Raw genomic sequence first — 21916 nt, 5'->3', positions numbered from 1 at the left:
AACGGAATGGCTGATCGCCTGAACTGTTACACCTTTACATACTGTACCAAAAAATACTTGAACAGCTTCTACCTTGCTGCAGAGTCGGATGATATCGCTTGATATCAGTGGCTGCGGATTCTTATGTTATCCAACGTGAAGAGGACAAGCAGAACATATCATTCTTACTTGAAGGGCTTGTGTGCTGATGTGGACGCGTAGGACTGGAATCTCTAATTTACGAGATACAGGACAACATGTCCAACAAGAGAGCTCAAATATTTGCGCGCCGAAGCAGAACAGATGCTGACGATAGTCTTCCTAGCTACTTTCAGTAATTCAACGTTACTGATTATACTCTACAATACGAAACCTCGATATGGTTTCAGTGGCAAACGGATCTTTGAGGATGTGATTGGAGCTATCAAAGACTGTAAACCCTCCATAAATAAGTACAAAGCATTCCAGGCTTACACGATGATGGTTATCGGAATCAATGAACATTACTTTTTCGGTAATTGAGATAAAGTAATTATCAATTATACTAATGTAACTATCCCGAAATGAATTTTAGGCCTACCGTCAATTTCATTATATACTTCCATTCAAGCTGTCAAAAGGTGTCTCGGATTTTACTCGTATCCAAAGAATTGGTTAGATCCACCTTGGAGCCCACATATCGCGCTTAACGTTATATTCCTTCTACCCGAAAATATCTACTTGTAGTATCTTCAAATGTTCGAGATGGCGTAAGCAAGTATTCTACAGGTGTCTCTAAGCTGTCAAAAATGCTGGGTGCATAGCCTCATTCTTATAGGCTTAATGCTTCCTCTCATAGCCTTGTCGACACTCTGACGAATCCTTGCCACTCCCATTTTCTGCCAGCTGATTGTAGGTCCCTTGTTGTACCTCTTAAAAGAGTGGCAAAATCTCTAATGCTTTACCTTACTTCACAACGCTCAACGCATTCGCAAAGGGATTTCATCTGGGTGCTAACAAATCACACATATAAGACTTGCGTTTCACGACAAGGTTACTGTCCAAGGATTCGGTTTGACTGAAGATTTTAAGATGATCTGGTCACATAAGTAATCTTCAGGTCACGCTAAGTCAGAATCAGACGCGTTTCAATCACATAGGTACGGCCCTAGCAAGGAAACAATCAGGTGCTAACATTCCCTTTCTGTCAATTCACAACTCAATCACTATTAAAGCATTGCAAGAAATAGGTATGAAAGATGTATCGCTTCCGAGATGATCTCCCTCACAAATCAGCTTTTGATGTTCTTGTTAGCTCCTTCACGGAATAGAAAATCAATGTCATCTTCGCTTGACAGGGTTATCTGCGTGATAAAGGATGATAGCGCGTCACTAGCTTGAATGATGTACGCGCGAGCGAATTACATTTCGGTCATCACATCAAGTCACCTTTTGCTCTTACAAGCACAACATCAGTTAATCTATAATCTGGCAGTACAAATGACATCAATAATAAGCCATCTCACCATGACGCATACTGTAGAGAATCATCTTTGGTATATAGTTCTAAATTCTCGGTAAAACGATAGCATCAACAATTAGTTATGGAAAGGTTGTGATTAACTTTTAGGTTTGACAGTTTATATTGATATTTTCCCACACGGTCTAGGTACACGGCATTCGGAAACATCGGAAAGAATAGCGATCAAGAATAAGAATAAGATTAAGAGTACATACCACAGCAATGAGATGATAACATGATGACTTTGAAAATAAGCATTCGTCATGATCATCAATATTATTATTCAATCAATCCACATCATCATCTATCATCAATCATCATGTTTCATCATAGATACGAGCTAATCAATTCACCGCACCTCCTATCCGAATCGCCGACTACCATCGATACTTATATCACTCAAGGCGATATCACTCGGGAAGATCACACATACCAGATGACAGATACGCATGCTGTTGGACATCTTATGGTATAATCTATTTTTATCGCAAATGTGATTGTGAATTGAATATCGGTGTGGGGGCTTAGTGTGAGACATAATTTAGTATACATGCGACTAGTGCACATTTTGCCAACATAAAGGCTATACATGACACGTTCGCTAAACCTCCAAAAGGTGAGTTGATACTTCTGGTTCGAATCTTCAATAATGACTTGATCGAAGCGTGGCCAGAGCAGCATGATGATATCATGAACGGCCTTCACTTTTAAGCGAAAGGACGTATGCATGTCACCAGTTTCATTTTAGTAATAATCACAAAGCTAGGATACGCATCGGAGACTGTTCATGGATCAACTTGAAACCGAGAAACCGAAACTAAAACAGCGAAAGGGAGAAGGAATGGATTTCAAAGAGGAGTGGTTGGCAAATTAGAATCATCAAACCCACTCAATCAGTGATGGATTGCTCCATGACAACTATCTTATGTCCTCATGGCGACCACTTTCTCATCAATTTATGAATGACATATGGTCCTCAATTCACAGGTTTACTTACTCCGCCCGGATGCTTCGCGGTCTCACACTGCATTGGTGATTTTGTTTCGAAGTTCTTCAAGTACTGACTAAAACGATTCATCATCGTCCTCATCATCATCATCACCAAGGAGTACCCCCCCCCCCCCCCTCTCATCTTTAGATCCCGAATGACCGTCGAAGTTATTCCGAATCACAGCTATCGACGTGGACCGCATCAAGCAGGAATGGAAAGTATGTCAAAGTGGATGAAATCACACATAGAAAAGGTATAAAAGGGGTTGATATTGGCTTCAACAAAGTATTGATTCTTGGATACAATTCAAACAATTCCAATTCCACTTCACAAGCTCATCTAACTAAACAACTACAACTTGAACCTCAATCATTTAAATTGTTCTTTCACAATGTTCAGTAAATCACTTTTCGCTATCATGGGAACTATGGCTATCGGTAGTGTTACCGCATCACCTCTTGAAGCCAGAGCTGAAACTCATACTGTCAACGTAAGTTGTCGTCCGTCGGATATTTTCTCATACTTCAACTTACCCATTCCGCTTATCTGCAAGCAATGTTAATTGTGGAAATCTTCGACTAGCTCGTCAACAAGTGTGGTTCCGGTACTGCGAAATTCCTCTATCAAGGTAACCCAACCCCAAGAGGATCAGGTACAATCAATGGACCAGTCAATGGTGGTATAGCATGGATTGATGGTTTCGCAGGAGCAGATTGTCAATCTTCTGGAGTCAATTGTGGTGTAGTTGAATTTACTTTAACTAATAATCAAGGTGGTGGTCAACAGAATGCTGCGGATTATTCACTTTTAGATGGTCCTGGTTTAGGTAATCACAAGTTGTAAGTTCCCGTATTTTACATAAAAAGATCATCCATATCATACCCCTTACCATCTTAACGGTTCTTGCTAGAATATGATCTCTCCATATCGAGAGACTTATTTATTGATTTTGACTTTTTGTTCAGCCATTACCCAATGAACTTCCAATTTACTGGAAGTTGCACTAAAGCAGCTCCTGGTCAATGTACCGGAAACTCAGCTAGTCAATGCCCAGGTGCTTATCTCGGCTCAGCTACTGAAGGCGGTGCTCCAGTTCAATGTCTTTCCGATGACACTGGTGTGAGTCTTTTATTCATTCTAATGACCCGTGTGAAGAGATATAAGCTGACTGGTCCATTGTTTTTTGGGTCAACTCGTAGATTTCTATTCAATTCTGTTAAAATGGATACAGTATATACGATGAATCGATACATCTGTACCGTACGAGTAGTTTAGCGAAACCTTTATTATAACAGATTTTGACATTGATGTACTGTAGCAATTATTACATGAGAGCGATATGAAGAATGGTGGCAGATGGAACTTTCATTATTCAAGGAGCAGTGCAAGTGGATACGTTGTCAAAGAAAGTGAATGTATCGTTTATTTTTCAAACTTGTTTTTGCAACATCAGGATCATCTAATTTCCATTATAATCTGTAAATCCCCATTTGATGATACTCTGTACCAGACGATATATCCAGCTGTTGAGTATCCGTAAACAATCACAAAAAAGTAACCTTACTGACTGTATATGTGACGGAAGTGAAGCATTTTAGGTTTTTAGTGCAGGATAACTGGATAACGTAAAATTTCGCAAAGTTAGATTAAATCAAGATGCTGTGTACTATCATCTATTTACAGATTTTTACGCAGTCTATGAGTACATAAAACTATTGAATACGTATGTATTAGTATTGCTCTACTGTTGCAGATAGTAGACATACATGTATCGCAATACTGATCTTCAACCTACAGCGCAAAAACCATAGATGTAGTCAAAATATCAGAAAAGCCAAACACCGATGAAAACATCTGTAAATAGAAATGACTTTATTTATAGCGATTATCTGGGAATACGTCCACCTGAAAAAGTCAATTCAACCTTGATTATACATAATTTAATCAATTCGTCATTGAATGTTTTTCGCGTATATACTACTCACCACCCCAATCATATATGAGTATACAGCTAATAAAGTAGAGAACTTTGAGGAGTGCATATTAAAGCATGACAGTATTGAGAATAAACTGTATATTCGCGGTTGTATCATTTCGGCCGTTTTTAATCATTGGACAAATATAGAACTGGAATGCCTTTGATAACATATTGATTATTTATTTAAAATTACATGATGAGAAACCATCATGGCGTTCATATATATTTGCGAATGGATGTGTACAAATAGCTTTTGCTGGTTACTTTCTAGATTTCAATTCAATTCTTATTTACTTTTAAGTAATACATATCTCTCTATCAAATCGCTTATTCAGACTCCATCTGCACAGCTATCGTAGTGATTTCAGGATGATTTTCTTCTTCCTTTTATCTCTAGCTACTATAGTATCTGCCTTAACATTGACTGGTCCAACGGAAAGTAACGGATGGACACAATCAGGCGATCAAATGGTAACATGGACTGTAAGTTCACATACTGTATATCGCCTATAACGTATATGATATTGATTTGTAGCTAACTTGATATTCTTTCCATCAGCCTGATTCCACAGATCCTTCAACAATAGTGATAAAACTTATTATCCCTTTACCAAATATTAGACAACCACAAATCCTATCAAATAACGTGAATACCTCAGAAGGTTCATATATATGGAATCAACCTAATCCATCAGACTTTAATGGTGCTAATGTTGGTTATGCACCTCAAACTGTTTTACAACCTGGGGATGAATATGAGATTTTGTTAGTTAATCATAATGGAACTCAATTAGCTGCTAGTAATTTCACTGTTTCCACCGGTACCAGGTTAGTCATTATGATTTCTATTCTTCGCTAATCTTGGTATTAGATTACTGATAACGAAGTGTTATCTCTCTATCACTTGTAGTACCGTTACTGCCACTGCTCAGGCTTCCTATGCTTTCATTCCTACTAAATAAACAGTATTTCTTATGAACCAATTATTCTACATGCAAATATAGCTACATGATCTAAATTTATATATCTAAGATAACCTTCACACTTTAATAGAACCAAGCAATTAACTTTCTATATATTTTGTTCCGCATACGTCTCTCAAACAACTTCTTATTCCGTAGGCTTAAACTTTCTTTTAGCAAAAATCATTGGAGATATCAAGAGCGCTCCAGTAGCACATAGACCCTAATTGTATTGAATTAGGATTAGCTATGAATTCTCATAACTAATTAGCTGGGAAGGAAAGGATGACTCACACCTGCTGTTAAGAATAAAAATTGAGGTTTACCAATCTCCACAAATGCAGCATATAATGAACCTAATAAAGGTGGTGAAGCTAATTTGGCTGCACTGAAAACCATATCCAAAGCTGCCAAAGCTTCACTTGAATGTTCAGGAGGTGCATAAGAAACGAAAACAGCTTTGAAAGTTGGGTTATCTCCTGCACCGAATGCCATTATCGCAAATGCTATTTTATAATACTTCTCAGCTTATTTATCAGGACAAGGGATATAGATAGGATGGACTTACCACCCAATACCTGCTGATATGATAAACTCAAAGAAACAAATCCTAAAGCAAGTGCATCGATAATAACGGAGAAAAAGGCCAATATAACCTATTACAAGATTCATTAGTATCCCATGAGCTATTAACTCGACTAATGACAAGGATCCGCTCCGAAGAACTCACATCAAAGTAATTTGCATCTTCTTGTCTGTCTGATGTATCTCTTCTGATTAACGGTTGTCTTTCTCTATCCCCCTGCATACGCTTCTGCTTCCATAAAAGATATCTGTTATATCCGGCTCTACCAAACTTAAGGATGAAGGGGAATAAGATGATAAGATAGGCGAAACGTGAAAATGTAAGGAAGGCTAGCATCCATGCGTTCTACAAAGAAAAAACGGAGAATCAGCATGATAGAGCCAGCTGACAAGGGAAATGACAAGGCGAAGAGCACTATAACTCACGTTCTCAGGGTTGAAATTGAATTTATCACTAAGAAATAACAATGATGCTGTAGCGATGAAAACGGTCTGTGACCAGTATGATAGGATTTCTATCAGCATACAGTCGTCTCATATAGAAGGATCAGGCGACTTACACCTGAGGTAGTCATAAATAAACTTAAAGCGACAACAAATAATTCCCAATGTAATTTTCCTTTATGTTTATGTGGCCAAATTAATTTTAATGGTTTTACAGGTGCTTCTAAACTTTCTGTTATTTCAGCCACGATTCCTCTACCTTGATTCGAAGAAGATACTGAATTTCCATCATCATCATCCGAATTCTCCTCATTATGGTTGTTGTCGTTTTTGTTAAATTGTTTCGTTTCAGCTATAAAGAAGAATGACCATAATGATGCTCCTACTTGTGCACCTAAAGCAATAAAATATGGTACAGCTATATTTGATACGTATCTAGATACTACAGCAGATATTACTGGTAATTAAGTCTCGTTAGTTGTAAAGGAAGAATGGGATATTAAGCTATAAAGACTTACTGTAAGCTGTTCCAGGACCGAGTAAAGCTACAGCTTCCATACGAGAGTAAAACCGCGTTCTAAGAGATTGTTCAGTATTTTAACCCAAGCTGAAGTGCATATTGCCTACCTTGCATCATCTGTCGCCACATCTGCGACACACAGAGACGGTAAGAATACTGCTTTGGTAGATGCAGATACGAATATACCGGTCAACACAAGTAGTATCCATGCGAGGGTCTGGAAAGTATATGATATATCAGTTGGAGCGTTTTTTAGAATGATGATATGTTTTCACATACTGTATTGTTTATATAATCTATAGAGGACATATAGTGCATCAGTAAAATCATAATTTCCCTACGATGTTTAAAATGTCTTACAAGCTAATAGAATTGATCCAGTTGATATAGTAGCTAACAATGGACCAATTATCAATAATGGTCTTCTACCATATTTATCCGATAAACTCTGTACATAAGGTGAAGATATGAATGCTATATGATCATATCCATTTAGTATGAATCATATTCCTGCCGGTTTATAGAAGCGATTTAATTACTTACAAAAGATCCCATCTAAAGTTGCCAAAGCAGCTAAAACACTACCTGCTAAAGCTTGTACATCTCTATTTGAACATCTGTCATCACCTGGATTAGGTATATTGTCTGTTCCTTGTTTGACCCAATAATATCTACACATCAAGTATTTCTAATGCGGAGTATCAGCTCATGTTTCTTCTACTTCTAAAACATGAAGCCCAAACTATTGATATGTTGCGTGAGTTCAACTTACCACTACGAACAAGTTTGAAGCGGCCACTACAGAAGGACCTATCGTACATAAGAACACATAAGGTAATAATCGGTCGACAGAGTAAGAACCATCCTTCTTGCTGGTCGGAGCTGGCATGTTGGTCGATCCTCAATTACTATCGAAGTAACTCGAATCAAAGAAGATTACTGAAAGTGAAAATGGAAATGCTCATCATTTGTAACTTTTGTTTTTCTATTCGTTTTGTCTAACTTATATATACAGACGCTGACATCATACAGATCAGATAATTACGTAATTTGGGGAAACACACTGTCTTCGATTGTTGTTTCCGAGAAGGAAAAGAGTGAAAGAGTGAAAGAGTGAAAGGTTGATATAATGTAATAGAAGACATATGCATGAAGAACATCACTTTCCTTCTGCTCACATCATTACAGAAGACAAAGATCACTCTACAACAAACATCGCAAGAGGCGTAGATGCCACTAAATTCGTATTTGAAACAGTAAAATGTCGGTACATGAATCCACCTACAATGCCTTGAAGGAAATGGGTATTGATCCAGTTATAGCTAGAGAAGCTGCATCTAGATTTCATAATGTTGAACCAGCTGTCAATTGGTGCTTCGGTGATGGAGCCAATGTGAGCAATTATGGCTATTACAAATCCTATCATGCAATACATAGAATGTATAAGGAAACACTTATATGATCTTTATGCTTACTATGTAATTTGACATTTCTTAGTGGACTCCTGCACCGGCTAGACCTGTCATACCCCCAACATACGATACATGGAGACCGCAAAGAGCACAAGGAACTTCAGGTGAGTTATACACTGGTCTAGATCAATCTGTATACAGCTAATTCTGATGTGTACCAGTTGAACATCGTGAAGTGCTAGATTTAGATGCACCTTCATCAACTGAACCTAGTCCTTCACCTGGCCATGGTCCAACACCCGAACCAGCATCAACACCAGCACCTATACAATTTGGCTCAAATAATCCATTCCGACAGAATCAAAATCAAACCCCAACTCAAAATCAAAATCTAGTACTTCCTTCTTCTCCATTACCTCCTATCGCTTCTCTAACTCCGCCTCCGCCATTGCCTAAAAGAAACATAGCTCCAGCTCCTTCATCGAGTTCGACTATAGTGGGCAATAACGATGATGATGAAGATGAAGACCTGAGAAGAGCAATTGAATTATCACAATCGGAGATTACAGTTGGCGATTCAAGAGAAACTTTAAATGGTGGACCGAATGAAAATGACAGTAGAAGACAAGATAGAGAAAGAAGTGTCAGGGCTACTGGACCACCACCACCTAGTCCCACGACTGGCCCTATAAATATAGATGATACAGGGGATAATAATGATAGTGATGGGATAGATAATATGAATACATTGTTTGGTCCAAGTAATAAAGATGATACGGATAATAAAATGGCTTTAGTACCTTCCAGTCAGGTGAGTACTGTTCATCCAATTTTATTTAATTTGTCGATAGAAGGTCAAATACAAAGCTGACATAATGATCCCTTTCAATAAACTCAGAATAATACCAATTCAATGTCAAAAGAAGACGAAGATATGGATAGAGCAATTCAAGAATCATTAATGACCGCAAGTTTCCATTCTGCTTCAGCTATCAAAGATTCTAATAGACCTATCCCAACTGATCGAATAGAAGGAGCGTAAGTAAATCCCCTTTATCGTTAATACCATATGTAATTAGAAAAGGTTCTCATCCTATTATACTGATTTCTATTTTTTCCCACAGACCTCTGGTTTTCTATTCTGAATCAGGTCATTCAACATATGCGGCGAATTTCTTCCAAGCTATGTATGCCGTTCCACAATTAAGAGAAGTAGTAGAAAGTGTTATAACGGCAAATCAAGGAGCAGAAACGTCAGCAAGTAAGTTGAGATATATTTTGTGTTACTGTAATGACTGGCCGTTGATGAGGTCGTTATATGAATTGGGCTAATACTTTTATGATTTTTACCTATTTCTCAATCGTCATTAATGACCGACAGAGGCGAGAATAATGGATCATTTACACAATTCATCACGTGCAACGACTTCCAGTTTCTTAGAAATAGATAAAGACTTGAATGTATTTAGAGATGGTCGTGAACCAAATCAATTACCTCCGAATCAACCTGGAGTAGGTAAGTGTACTTTTTCTATTGTCTTTGGCTCGCCTCGCGAGAAACCTAAATAACGTTCAATCAATCACAAAATAGATCTTCATTTATTATTCGTACATGAAATAACGAATATCATACTTTCTCAAGTTGGTCAATCACCTACACCAGAGGATTGGGAAGCTATATCGAATTTAGATCCTCAGCGGTAAGTTTCAAGGTCATCTCTCATTGGCCTGAATGAGTAAAATTGTCCAAATGTATCTGTGTACAAAGCTGATCCAATCTCGGTGATACATTCTTAGACTATTCAAAACTCACGTAGACGGCGATCACCCCCAGCACTCTTCATACGTGACATTCCGTCGATCATCTAACGTCAACCCTGATATCTATTCTCATCTATCACAAATACTATGGAGCTCAGATTCAACATCTCAAAGTCTGATTGAGTTAGGCGATATATTGACTGTGATGCTTGATTGGTCACCTGGCGCAAAGAGGGAGATCTGGAAATTGGATGAAAGAGTTGTACTTGGTATGTCATAAATCCGGTTATCCTTCTCTACCAAGATAGTCCAGCTGATATAGGTTTATCGTCGATTAGATCGATTCATGAAGCACAATGCCACTTATGCAGCTCAGAAAAGAGCGCATCAGTCGGTAATGGCTGGAAACGCTAGACGAACTCAAGATAAAATCGATAGATTGACTACTCATGAGGTCAGTCCATTCCACACGTGTGCTCCGACGAAAACCCATTCTGACCGGCCTTTTTTTCCCTGTAGAGCAACAATTATCAACATAGTATATCTGCGTAAGTAACCGATCGTTCATCCCGCCAAAATGACCGTTACTGAATGTTATTCCCTTAATAGATTGATAGAACACTTCAATAGTACACCTGAAACAGATGATCAGATGCAGAATGAGACTAGACGAGAGATGAGGGAGAAAGTGAGTTATGTTCTTATGAACTCACTTCTGTAGACTTTGAACGCAAGGCTGACTACATATATATCGATTTAGCTTGAGCGTATACTGAAGGTTCTTCAACAGAAAGTAGCCGAATTGACGTTGGAACTGGAAGCAAATAGTCAAGCTGCTTCAGGTAGTTTGTTTGATACGGATGACCCAGAATACAATCAGCATATCGTGAGCGAAGGTTTTTACGATCGCATGTCATCCGAATCGAGTGACTGGAGAACTAATAGATACCTGTGGATAGTACATATTGAGAGGTATATTATTCCACGATGGCGCTCTAGTAGGCGGAAACCATTTATACTCGTACATTAGAGGTGAGGATGGTAGATGGTGGAAAATACAGGAGCATGAAATCGAACCAGTGAGTTTCCTAGCTTCCAACTACCGATGCATAAGCAGGGAAGGTAGAGGATATTATTGAACCATGCTGATATATATGGGCTCGCCAGATTGAATGGGAAGCAATAGTATCTGATAAAACAGGTTTATGGATGGATGGTGGGGCATATATGGTAAGTCCTGCATGTCTCGGATGACTATCTGCAATGCGTACTAATAACGTATAAATAGCTTATTTACTCAAGAGAAGGTCCTCGACCTCAACCACCTTCTCTAACACCTTCATCAATTCCTTCAGAATTATCTCAGCAATCCTCACAAGTGGATTTATCTCCTACAAAGACCATGAGAGGGAATACATTCCCACTACCTACCACCGAAGCATCGCCGGCGGAAGGTGATTTGATAGATATCAATATGACGAATTCATCGGTTACTTCTACAAGGCAAGGTACACCGGAAACGGTTGAAGGTGATATCGAAATGAAATCATCATCAACTTTAACTGGTGAGAGCCATAATGATAACGTGGTTGATACCACTGATACTACTAAAAAGGGAAATGAAGGGAATTTAGTAGTTCTATAAAGACTTTTCCCTGCTTTTCTGATGTATATTGTATATCATTGTGTTGGAATGGACATTATAGCATTTCCTTTGCTTAAAATTATAAATTATAACATGTATCACATCATTACGATCGATCTGGAATATCACACTGATGATTGAATCGGATGCACTTATTTCAGCCTAAATTGATAGTACTGTAATTAATAATCCACAATTAGACAGTTATCCCAGTTTGAGAACATTACTTTTTTCGATCAGAGTTTCAGTTGGGAATCGGTGATGGTACCTGAAAACAATAGACTAAGAATGGTAATCACCGATGACATCATAAACATCACCGTACATCACCGTTTGTTTACACATTCAGTTCAGTCCGATCGATATCATATACATACCATACAGTGAATGTAGAGAATGGATTGTACTATCTTTCTACCTATATATATATATATATATATGAGATTTGCCTTTTCTACTTTCATTGTTCGATATCCAATACCAACTCCACATTTGACCTATTAATTCATTTCTTACAAACAAACAATCATATACACACAACATGCCATCATCTAAAGGAAAGCCAACTGATCCTAAACTTCGAGAGGAAGTTAAAGAAAGTGAGTAGAAATTCCCTTTTTATCTGATCTACTGCAGACGACTGATCACTGACAGCGTTGTTATCCTGTCATTAGAGGTTCAACAAGAGACCAATAAAGACGGTTCCGGTAAAGGACAATGGTCAGCTTGGAAGGTGAGTTGTAAGATTTCACTCACATTACATATATCATACTAAAAACTCGTATACGATTTATAAAAATTTCAAAACTGACCTCCGTTATATTTTTTTCTTACTTAGGCTGCAAAATTATCAAAAGAATATGAAGCTGAAGGAGGATCATATGAAAATGAAGCTGGATCAAAAAATGAACCTGAAAAAGGTGCACCTAAACCAAAATCAAAAGGTAAAAAACAAGCTGAAGAAGCTAAAGAAGAAGAAGAAAATACACAAAATGAAAAACCAAAATCTAAAGGTAAAACAGCCTCTAAAGAAGATGATAAAAAAGTAGTAGAAAAACCAAAGACTAAAGGAGCTGCCGCTGAAAAGAAAGAAGATAACGAGAAACCAAAGTCGACATCAAAAAAGACATCTGCTTCAGAGAAACCACCTTCTAAAGCTAAGACTTCAGAAAAACCAGCTTCAAAAGCTAAACCAGCAGGATCAGAGAAACCTGCATCTAAAGCCAAATCTGCTGAAAAGCCTACTTCGAAAGCTAAACCAGCTGAAAAACCTAAATCTAAAGGTAAATCAACAACTAAAAAAGCCGAACCTGTATCTGGAGATGAGGAAGTTGAAGACGATGAAGAAGAAGAACTTGAAGAAGATGATAATGCAGATTACCAAGATGATGAGGATATAGCTGAAGATGACGAAGAAGAAGAGGAAGAGGAGAAACCTAAATCTAAAGCCAAGCCCACTTCAAAAGGTAAATCCGCTCCTGCCGCAAGATCTACTTCATCAAGAGCTTCTAAGAGAAAATCTGATGTTGGTGCTCAGGACGATGCCAAGAAGACCAAGAAGGCTAAAGCATAAACAACCTCGACTATAAGTAAATAACACATGTAAGATATTCAGAAGTATGTAAATCCGAGAAGAATGAATAACAATCGCAATTCATCTTTCGTGAGTATACTAATGAGAGTTGCTGAGAATGACTTATGCAGATGAAGTTGGTCACCTCTTGCGCACCAATCATACCTCAAAGGATTTCGCACAAAGCTTACATCAATGACGAGCAGGAGTATCCTGTTTTTCCTATGTCTAACATCCTTTGATACCCATGCAACTGCTTGAAGCTCCTTGTCGCGAACCAGTAAAAAGTGTGATGTATGCGGACTCTTGCAATACTAATTCAAGATAGTACTGTATCTGTCTTAAAGCATTCGACGTAAATCTAATCTACCTCTTTCCCACTGATCAATTGTATTCCTCCTTCCCCATGTTCATATAGCATACTCCCAAAGCTACTTCAGCTCAAACAACAATATTTCCCACATTACTCAGTGGCGATTCTCAATTCACTTACAGGACCAACACTGCACACAACGTCGAATGAAATATTCACAACATCATCCTAACACAACAACACATAACAATACATCATGTCACCTTTAGCCACAATCTCCCAATCACCGACAACATCAGAAGAATACACGAAACTATCGCAAAAACTATTCAATCCAAAGTTCAAAAACCCTCGAATCGTGAAACAACCCTGTCCACCCAGTTTATCATGGTCAAAATTACCTCCTCCGGCAGCTGAAATTGATGAAAGACCAAATTATCGTATAAGAAGATTTAAATTATGGAAAGCTGTTACACCGGAATTGAGGAAAGTGGTTTTGGATCCAAGGAAGAGATGTGAGTTTCACCTAGACGATTTTCCCTATATATTGTATAGTCCCACTTGGTTGGATTTGACATCGGTGAAGAGATTTCAGGTATTTGGGATCATCATTTCGTTTTGTGGATGAAGCAGGAGGGATGACGTTTAACGAGAACAATGTTGCTATTCTGACCAACCATTAACCTATTGATACGTTAACACCTGTCTAGTCCATTTACGAAGATACCAATCTTACGTTGTCCTAAGTGAACCTTCGCCACAAGTAAGAAAACTATCTATACCTCTATCAAAGAACGAAGAGTGGTCTTGGTGTACTCCCGTGAGGAAACCTCCAGAAGTGGTTAATGACGATGATAATGATACTGGTCCTGCCTTGTATCCAAATTCCCAAGGGTCTTTAGATGATGATGCATCTAAAAGCAACTACCACAGAAATGGTTCTACACAACATACTTCTCATCATTCCCCACTCCGTAAACTTCCTAATAGTGAGATATACTGGTTACCACCCCTCCCACCTTTAGATAAATTACCATGGACAGATAAATCGATTTCCAAAAAACAGAGGAAGTTGAATTATCAATATTTATTAGAAAATAAATGGATATTAGATCAAGAGACTGAAAAAAGATTTAGGATAGCAATGGGTATCAAGATGGAAGAAATTATGAGATGGCAAAGGGAAAATACGTAAGTCGTTTTTTGATTTATTTATTTTTTCTGTTTCCCAAATTAATGGATTATAGTTACTATGATACTGGAAAATATCATTACTGTATGATATGCTGATTTGATCAATAAATCGACATGATGATAGAATACCCACTAAACAATGTGAAAAAGGTAAGAATAGATGGAAATCAAATGTCAATATACAGGAAATCAAAGATCGGTAAGTATTGACAGAATACCCTGTGAAACGAACGGTACATAATTACAGTATATCGCATTTAAAATAAATGTTTACAGCTTTTATTGATTTGGGGTTGATTTATGTTCAAATTTCTTTTTCCCAAATTACTTATAGTACTGAATTCTTCAAATCAATACGTAAAAAATCAACCAATATATTGAAATATACTGATAATCTCACTCATGATAATGTTGATGTTTTTGGTATAGTACCTTTCCGAGATAGAGTAAATGAATTGATCAAAATTGAAGATGAACGTAAGAAGATCAAAAAACAACGTAAAGAAGCTAAGAAGAAGAAGAGGAATGACATTGATAAGGCTACGAGTAAGGAGGATGATGATGGTAAACTTGAGAATCAAGTTGAACTTGATATTGAAGATGAAGGTAGAGATAACAAGGGTAAGGTAATCAGTATTGAGCAAGCTACTGAAAGAGTGAAATCGAAACGCAATGAGTACTCAAATTCTGTAAAGATGGATCAACCTGATTTTATCAATGTTCATAAGGAATCACCGTCGTCAACCAATTCTTCTCCTCCTAGAAATCACAAATCGAAATCCAGCTCAAGATCGAGTAAAAGCAAGAAGGCAGATCCGCCTGACGATGATCTATCATTAAATAAACCTCAGTCACCTGACAATAAATCCAAATCGATGAAACGATACCATACTTATCTCAGATTGCCTACTCAGCTTTCTACTGAAAGTCAAACTCCCCTTCCTCTGACTATCGAGCCTACAGCTACACCAGAAATAACTTACAAGATCAATCCATGGGAATATACAAATAGAACAAACATATTTGACCTGATTTCCCAAATGATCATTTCCCTTGAACAAGATCAACAACACAATCGAGCGGGAACTGGATCTAAATTACCGGAAGATGACAACGATGAGAAAGAGCAATCTCATCAACAACAACAACAAGCAGAACAACAAAGTGAGACAGATAGGTATTTGAACAATCCAATTGATGGTGAAGGGAAAATCATTACGCCAGGTCAAGTACGATGGGATATGAGTCAAGATCAGCTTCTTGAACATCAATTACCATCACTCGAATCGAACACTTCAGCTTCTTCATATAGAACTGAAGGTACCTCATTTCCTGGATATTCAGCAGACGTGGAATCACGATTACCAGCCAAGATGGTCCATTCTGATCTTGGCGAGACTGACATCGATTCAAACATAGAGTCACACATAGCAAGATTTGGTTCTCTGAATCTGGATGATGATACAATGTTACCCTGTTCACGATCGACCTCTTTAGCTGATATACAACAATACTACTTTACATCAAATACCGATTTGCCTTCTTCAGCTTTTTCAAGGCGAGGAAAAAGTTCACGGAGTTATTCTACCGGATCTAAGTCTGATAGTTCTGATGATCACCTGGTTCATGGTTACCGTTCTCAGTCTCACTTGGAAGAGCAGAAATTACCGGAAGAAGATGGGGACGATTCACACGATACTCGATATACCTTTAGGGAAAATGATATGGCTGACCAGGTAACGTTAGTCTGATAATCGATATTTGTAGTCTTTTGGAATTGTAGTTCGTTAATATGTGATTCATGCTTTCATCCTTTAAATCTACAGTCATCGATACATTATATCATTTCTTTCATTATTCTATACTTGTTGTCCATCAAAAGATTTCACTTATTCACCTGCGAATAATCTCACGATGAGGTATGCTGTAGATCCCAAAAATCGGAAGACTACAAAAAATCACATGTCAGCTGAAGTCGTTCTATGAACGAAGCATTTTGATATACTCACAAGCAAGACCAGCGACCGTACTATAAAGAGTGTACATGTTAGTAGGGCATCACCAACAAGAAAGATCAAAATGGCTTACTAAAGTAAAATACCCATATATGTTGTTGCCAATGAACTGTTTCCACCACTTGTTTGTCTATTGTGTGTAATTATTGTCAGCGAAAACGTGTTTGCCTATCATTGAGGCTGGCAACTTACAAGATCACAGCAGCCAGAGCACCATTTGACATGGTCCAAGCGAGCAGCACCTATCATTTACATCAGATATTTAGTCCTTTTATCCGCATGATAGTATGATTTGCATTCCGCCCCGAAAAACAATGCTACTCACATTAGTTCTGAAGTTCTTGTAATAATCTTCTTGTACTTGATCAGGAGATACAGTCTTGACCTCTTTAGGAGGTTTGGTCATTAAGATCCTAAGTTCGTTCGAATAAACAGCGTTTAGATCTTGTTGTGGAGCATCCACCTCGACTACAACCTCGTCCTTTGCATTTGACTTCACTACACCCAAATCCTCGTTCACTTTATCTGATCCTTTTGTACCCCATGACTATGGGAATACGTGAATATTAGTTAAAGTTATAATTTTGTATTGACAGAAAAAGGTGGACATCGGAACTCACAACATCATGTACGTTACAGAAGGCGTAAACGCTATTTTAACACATTTGTCAGTTGCGGATCTTGGTAAACTGTTGTAAATCCGAACTTACTTTAAGACGTTGATGTAACTAGGTGCTAGTAGCAAGTATTGCAAGAATGAAGTAATCATATGCCAAGGATCTAACGCCAATAACGATGTGATGATGTATAAACCGTATGTTGCGACCAAGGAGACAACAATATTTCTGAATATCTTATTTCCAAAGATATCTTCTTTGCTGACAGATCCGTCCGCTGTGATATCTTCTATGCCTCTAACAGCGAGGTATACTGGAAAAGAGAAATAGTCAATCAGTTCCGGATTTTGATTGATCATGTGCAGGTGCGAGCAGGATCAAGGAATTAGAGTGCTCACTAGCAGCAAACAGCATGTAAACAGTAATCAACGCAAACCCAACCATACTACTTGTATAACCGATTTTTGACCTATTGATGATGTTAGCTAGCAAGTCCTACTGAGTTGATGCGGAGTTAGAGTAGACCACTTACCCTGCAGGTCTATTACCCAGAGCCAAGAGGAAACACCAAAGCAATAAAGCGATATACAAATAATGGAGAGGTGTGTTGACATATTTCCAAGCCTTTCCCAGATCATTCAAAGAACTTGTTAAGACGAACTATCATTTCACCGAATCAGCTTTCGGGACATGCGCAGATGAAGAGTTTTAGAAAATGTGGACTCACAAAGGCAATATAAAAGTTTCCAAGAGCGAACCAAGCAAATATCATACTCAAGGTTTCTATATTGGCAACAATCAGCCGAAGCTCAAAATGGAAGAAAGACTGAAAGACTCACGATAAATCAACTCAATATGAAGGAAGAATTTACGCGTGAAAGTGTGTCTAATATAATAACCTCGTCAGCTTGTATTCCGGATTTATGAGGCCAATTTCACCTACGATGATCGATATAGGTAGCCGAAGTGAACGATAGAGTGGATCGCAGCGAAGAAGGAACCATTAAGCCATCTGGGAACGAGGTAAGCTTTTCACGACCATTGTATGGCCGCCAGCTAACATACCTTCGCCGTTGCGATACTAATTCCGGTACCGTATCGGGAACATCTGTGACTGCACGAGCAGATTTGACGTAGTGCAATGTCCACTGGCAATTCCTTTTACTGACCAATTCCCAACACAAAATACGATCTACAATAGCCCGATTTGTTAGCGTTGAATAATATCTGATGACTGATATGTACCACTGACCTTCTGCTAGATACATATTCGCATCACTAGACAATAAATTTAGTTGTGAGCCAATGCTTGGGAGGGAATCTCAGAATAACTCACAATATACCTGCGCCTGCACCATGCATTGTTTCACCAAGGAAATACTGCTTCAACGGTCCTGGACCCTTCCCGTCACCCTTTCCATCGTCATCGTTCTGAATAGCGATGTACTAAAAGAGCGAAAGTTAGCTTATAGCTGAAACACTAAGGGCAACGCGACTCACTCTATACGCGGAGAAAGCACCTGGTCTGCGTGTTGTTTTATCATTAGTACGTTACAATCCGAAATGAGACAACAGCGTTAATGAGCTTACAACACAGTGATATAACCGAAAATACTTTCTAAGGGCTTGTCCAGAATATTTGACATCTTGTACTCGAAATTCTGAGCAGCAACCAGTGGATTCAATAAATTTCTCCATACTTTTCCTTTCAATGCCACGATCTCTCCACAAGCTCCTCCTACTGAAGAGTTGATATCAAATGCTTTCCAAAGGTGATAAATCGAGTCTGGGCCTGGCTGAGTACCGACATCTAGTAATACACATACGCTTTGGTATCAACTGTATTAGCTTCGTGTGATTACAGTAGAGGAAGAGAAGGTAATCAAGCCTACTTTGGGTTCAAATTTTTGCCAAAAGCGCTATATGACAACGTTAATCTCTGCAAATATTCACACTTCGACGTATCGCGACTCACTTGAAGAACCAACGGTGACTGTTGATCTGAATTGGAATATAGTTCAGCTAAATTCTTGCGCTCCAGATTTATCGGTTTTGTGGACTTACCTTTTTCTGATTCTTCTCCTAAATAACCCAAATGTGCATAATGCAATTAGCTGAGTCCTGATCACTAGATGCGGATCACGCCCAACTTACTTTTAAACAGAACAACATTTGTATCGGCACGGATTTACCGCCAGAAGGGCCTATTTTACCGTTTGAGGTGATGGACACTACCTCGTTTGTCAGTCCTCATCGCGATCTCCAGTATGAGAGCAGGAGATAAGCTTACACTGAGTGGTATACTCATATAAATGTGCTTTTACTTCTTTACCATTAACCATGTTCTTTCCTACACCATCTTGATATACACCTAGAGCGGCTAATACAGATCTAGTACGAGGATTGATCTTCAATCGACCATCACTGACAACACATACTACAACCTGTTTTTCAAGAATATCAGTTGATTTCCTAATCTGACTTATTTGTGAAGTTGAGAGCGTACCTTCTTCCATCCTTCCTCGCCCCAAGTTTTACTCTTTGTTCTTGTACATAAATGTGCTATATTCTGCATTACACCTCGCATGGTTCTGCAGAAAAGTACGTCGTCTTCCTATATAGCCGAAAATGGTAAGTGTTCTCTGCATATGGTGTCAAAGGGGAAGCTGTTAAGGGGACATACGTTGTACATGGTAATTACCTGTGCAGCAAAATGGTTATAATCAGCTTAAAATCAATTTGTCGGAGGCACCTGAACCTACAATGAACAGCTCAGTATGTCTAGGTGGATCATATAATTTCTGACGAAGACTATAATTTTTGCTCTGAGTAAAACAAATTTCAGCAAAAGTCCTGTCTGAAATGTGACGTGCAACTCACAACAAACTCATCAGGATCATCGGTTACAGCTGTGTATCTCATCACTTTCACTTCTTGAGTATCTTTTATTGGACATTGATCGAGTAACATCGAAGGAACTTGTACATCCAGTACTAAATGACCTCGGAACAATCTAAAACATAAGTGATCAAGTTAGTCATACTCCTTTTGTAGATGATAAATCTTTGAGTGCTGGTGAAGGGAATGAAGAACGATAACTGTACTCACGCAACTTTCTTTTGAGTTCTATTCCTTCTGACTACTCTAGTAGGTAAAGCACCGTAATGTACTCTTACTTCATCATCTTCGTCGTTATTATTTGGTGGAATTGAATAACCATTACGTTGTTGTTCTAAATCGACATTCCATCTATCTTGACCTTGTCCTAAGCCTACATCACCTGTACCTGTATTATGTTGAGATAATGGACCATTATCAGATAACTGATATCCTCCGTGTCCACCCATTGACATTGATGAATGTGATTGTGGTATACCGAGTCTTGGATCAGATTGTGCGTTTGCTAATAAAGGTGCAGAATCATTTATATCATCGTCTTGATTATTATTGTTACCTCCAGCCGATAAATAGTTGTTACTTCCATAGTTATTTAGTGGGTATGAAGGTCTATGACCTAATCCACCACCAATTGAACTAGATGACGAGTGATGTGGTAATAATGGTGGTGGTGATGCTAATCTGTTATCGGATATTCCATATGCTGATTGCGATTGATTGGGATTAAATGATGGATTAGAATCAAATCTAGTTCTAGGTGGACTCATAGGTACGGGTGTTGAAGATCCGTAGGTATTTTGCTGTTGTGGTAAAGAATATCTTGGTCCAGAATTACCTAAAGCACCAGGGGGTAATGATTGTTGGTGTGAAGGTGGTGAAAGAGGTTGTGATTGATAATGTCTGTTTCCTTGTGGTTCTGCCCATCCTCCTTGATTTGTTGTTTGAGGATTAAAGGGATCTCCGTATCCTTGAGGAGGTTGAGTGTGATATGGCTGAGGTGAAGAATGAGATTGGTTGAGTGGGGGTGGAGTATCATATGGATTAGTCATTGGTGAATAATTCTGGTGTTGCTGTTGATGCTGTGGAATAGGATCAGATGGGTAATGATGAGAAGTTTGATTACCGTATGGTCCAGTATGTTGCTGCTGTTGTTGTTGTTGTTGTTGACCTGGAGGGTATGATGGAAATGGTTGACCTGGACCTGTAGGAGAAGTGTATCCAGTCTGATGCTGGCCACCTCCATATATATCGCCCGGATTCATCTTGTAAGATGTATACTGTATAGGTACAGATCTGCTAGAGTCGGGATTGTAGCTTTTGGAGGTGAAGTACGTCAGGTATAGTATGTAAGGTATAAGCTCGCTTGGCAGATCTGAGATTTCACCAAGAAGTGAATGAAGTGAATGACAAAGCTGAAAGAGTGGTATGCGCAATGAAACAGGTTGGAGGTCGGTGCAAACATGAGATAGCAAGAAGACAACGATAACTTATATAAATCCGAAACAAGTCAATAAATCATAGACAAGGA

General features: G+C 38.5%; 7 protein-coding genes across 7 annotated transcripts; 5 read left to right on the top strand and 2 right to left on the bottom strand.

Moving 5' to 3' along the window:
• Window positions 1-2862: 2862 nt before the first annotated feature.
• On the top strand, window positions 2863-3691 carry L201_003123 (uncharacterized protein; the record flags this gene model as incomplete). Its single annotated transcript, XM_066218884.1, has 4 exons — window positions 2863-2961; window positions 3054-3310; window positions 3437-3590; window positions 3671-3691. The coding sequence occupies 4 exons, from the start codon at window positions 2863-2865 to the stop codon at window positions 3689-3691; spliced, it is 531 nt and encodes a 176-aa protein (XP_066074981.1).
• A 1127-nt stretch (window positions 3692-4818) lies between these two features.
• On the top strand, window positions 4819-5411 carry L201_003122 (uncharacterized protein; the record flags this gene model as incomplete). The annotated part of the gene is made up of 3 exons (XM_066218883.1): window positions 4819-4932; window positions 5009-5277; window positions 5360-5411. The coding sequence occupies 3 exons, from the start codon at window positions 4819-4821 to the stop codon at window positions 5409-5411; spliced, it is 435 nt and encodes a 144-aa protein (XP_066074980.1).
• A 148-nt stretch (window positions 5412-5559) lies between these two features.
• On the bottom strand, window positions 5560-7849 carry L201_003121 (uncharacterized protein; the record flags this gene model as incomplete). The annotated part of the gene is made up of 12 exons (XM_066218882.1): window positions 5560-5634; window positions 5706-5917; window positions 5980-6067; window positions 6142-6342; window positions 6423-6488; window positions 6557-6897; window positions 6959-7017; window positions 7068-7177; window positions 7240-7256; window positions 7321-7434; window positions 7504-7648; window positions 7733-7849. The coding sequence occupies 12 exons, from the start codon at window positions 7847-7849 to the stop codon at window positions 5560-5562; spliced, it is 1545 nt and encodes a 514-aa protein (XP_066074979.1).
• A 372-nt stretch (window positions 7850-8221) lies between these two features.
• Window positions 8222-11778, top strand: L201_003120 (uncharacterized protein; the record flags this gene model as incomplete). The annotated part of the gene is made up of 15 exons (XM_066218881.1): window positions 8222-8353; window positions 8458-8536; window positions 8594-9183; window positions 9271-9410; window positions 9497-9633; window positions 9754-9888; window positions 9964-10072; window positions 10170-10402; window positions 10472-10587; window positions 10653-10681; window positions 10743-10821; window positions 10894-11019; window positions 11093-11212; window positions 11301-11363; window positions 11422-11778. The coding sequence occupies 15 exons, from the start codon at window positions 8222-8224 to the stop codon at window positions 11776-11778; spliced, it is 2445 nt and encodes an 814-aa protein (XP_066074978.1).
• A 541-nt stretch (window positions 11779-12319) lies between these two features.
• Window positions 12320-13351, top strand: L201_003119 (uncharacterized protein; the record flags this gene model as incomplete). The annotated part of the gene is made up of 4 exons (XM_066218880.1): window positions 12320-12377; window positions 12453-12511; window positions 12617-13061; window positions 13227-13351. 4 exons carry the CDS (start codon window positions 12320-12322, stop codon window positions 13349-13351), a joined length of 687 nt encoding a protein of 228 aa, XP_066074977.1.
• A 569-nt stretch (window positions 13352-13920) lies between these two features.
• Window positions 13921-16609, top strand: L201_003118 (uncharacterized protein; the record flags this gene model as incomplete). Its single annotated transcript, XM_066218879.1, has 4 exons — window positions 13921-14179; window positions 14375-14855; window positions 14983-15057; window positions 15193-16609. 4 exons carry the CDS (start codon window positions 13921-13923, stop codon window positions 16607-16609), a joined length of 2232 nt encoding a protein of 743 aa, XP_066074976.1.
• Window positions 16610-16747: 138 nt separating this feature from the next.
• On the bottom strand, window positions 16748-21650 carry L201_003117 (uncharacterized protein; the record flags this gene model as incomplete). The annotated part of the gene is made up of 27 exons (XM_066218878.1): window positions 16748-16806; window positions 16868-16887; window positions 16947-17003; window positions 17066-17115; window positions 17199-17420; window positions 17494-17524; window positions 17584-17803; window positions 17889-17959; window positions 18023-18150; window positions 18218-18273; window positions 18330-18376; window positions 18434-18502; window positions 18556-18682; window positions 18743-18768; window positions 18827-18936; window positions 18991-19015; window positions 19081-19317; window positions 19383-19409; window positions 19466-19491; window positions 19555-19572; window positions 19645-19721; window positions 19781-19934; window positions 19997-20104; window positions 20174-20191; window positions 20253-20315; window positions 20371-20503; window positions 20599-21650. The coding sequence occupies 27 exons, from the start codon at window positions 21648-21650 to the stop codon at window positions 16748-16750; spliced, it is 3231 nt and encodes a 1076-aa protein (XP_066074975.1).
• Window positions 21651-21916: the final 266 nt, after the last annotated feature.

Source organism: Kwoniella dendrophila, chromosome 3 (genome assembly GCF_036810415.1).
Source record: "Kwoniella dendrophila CBS 6074 chromosome 3, complete sequence".
Classification (NCBI taxonomy): Eukaryota; Fungi; Basidiomycota; class Tremellomycetes; order Tremellales; family Cryptococcaceae; genus Kwoniella; species Kwoniella dendrophila.
This window is presented reverse-complemented; position numbering and strand designations above follow the sequence as displayed.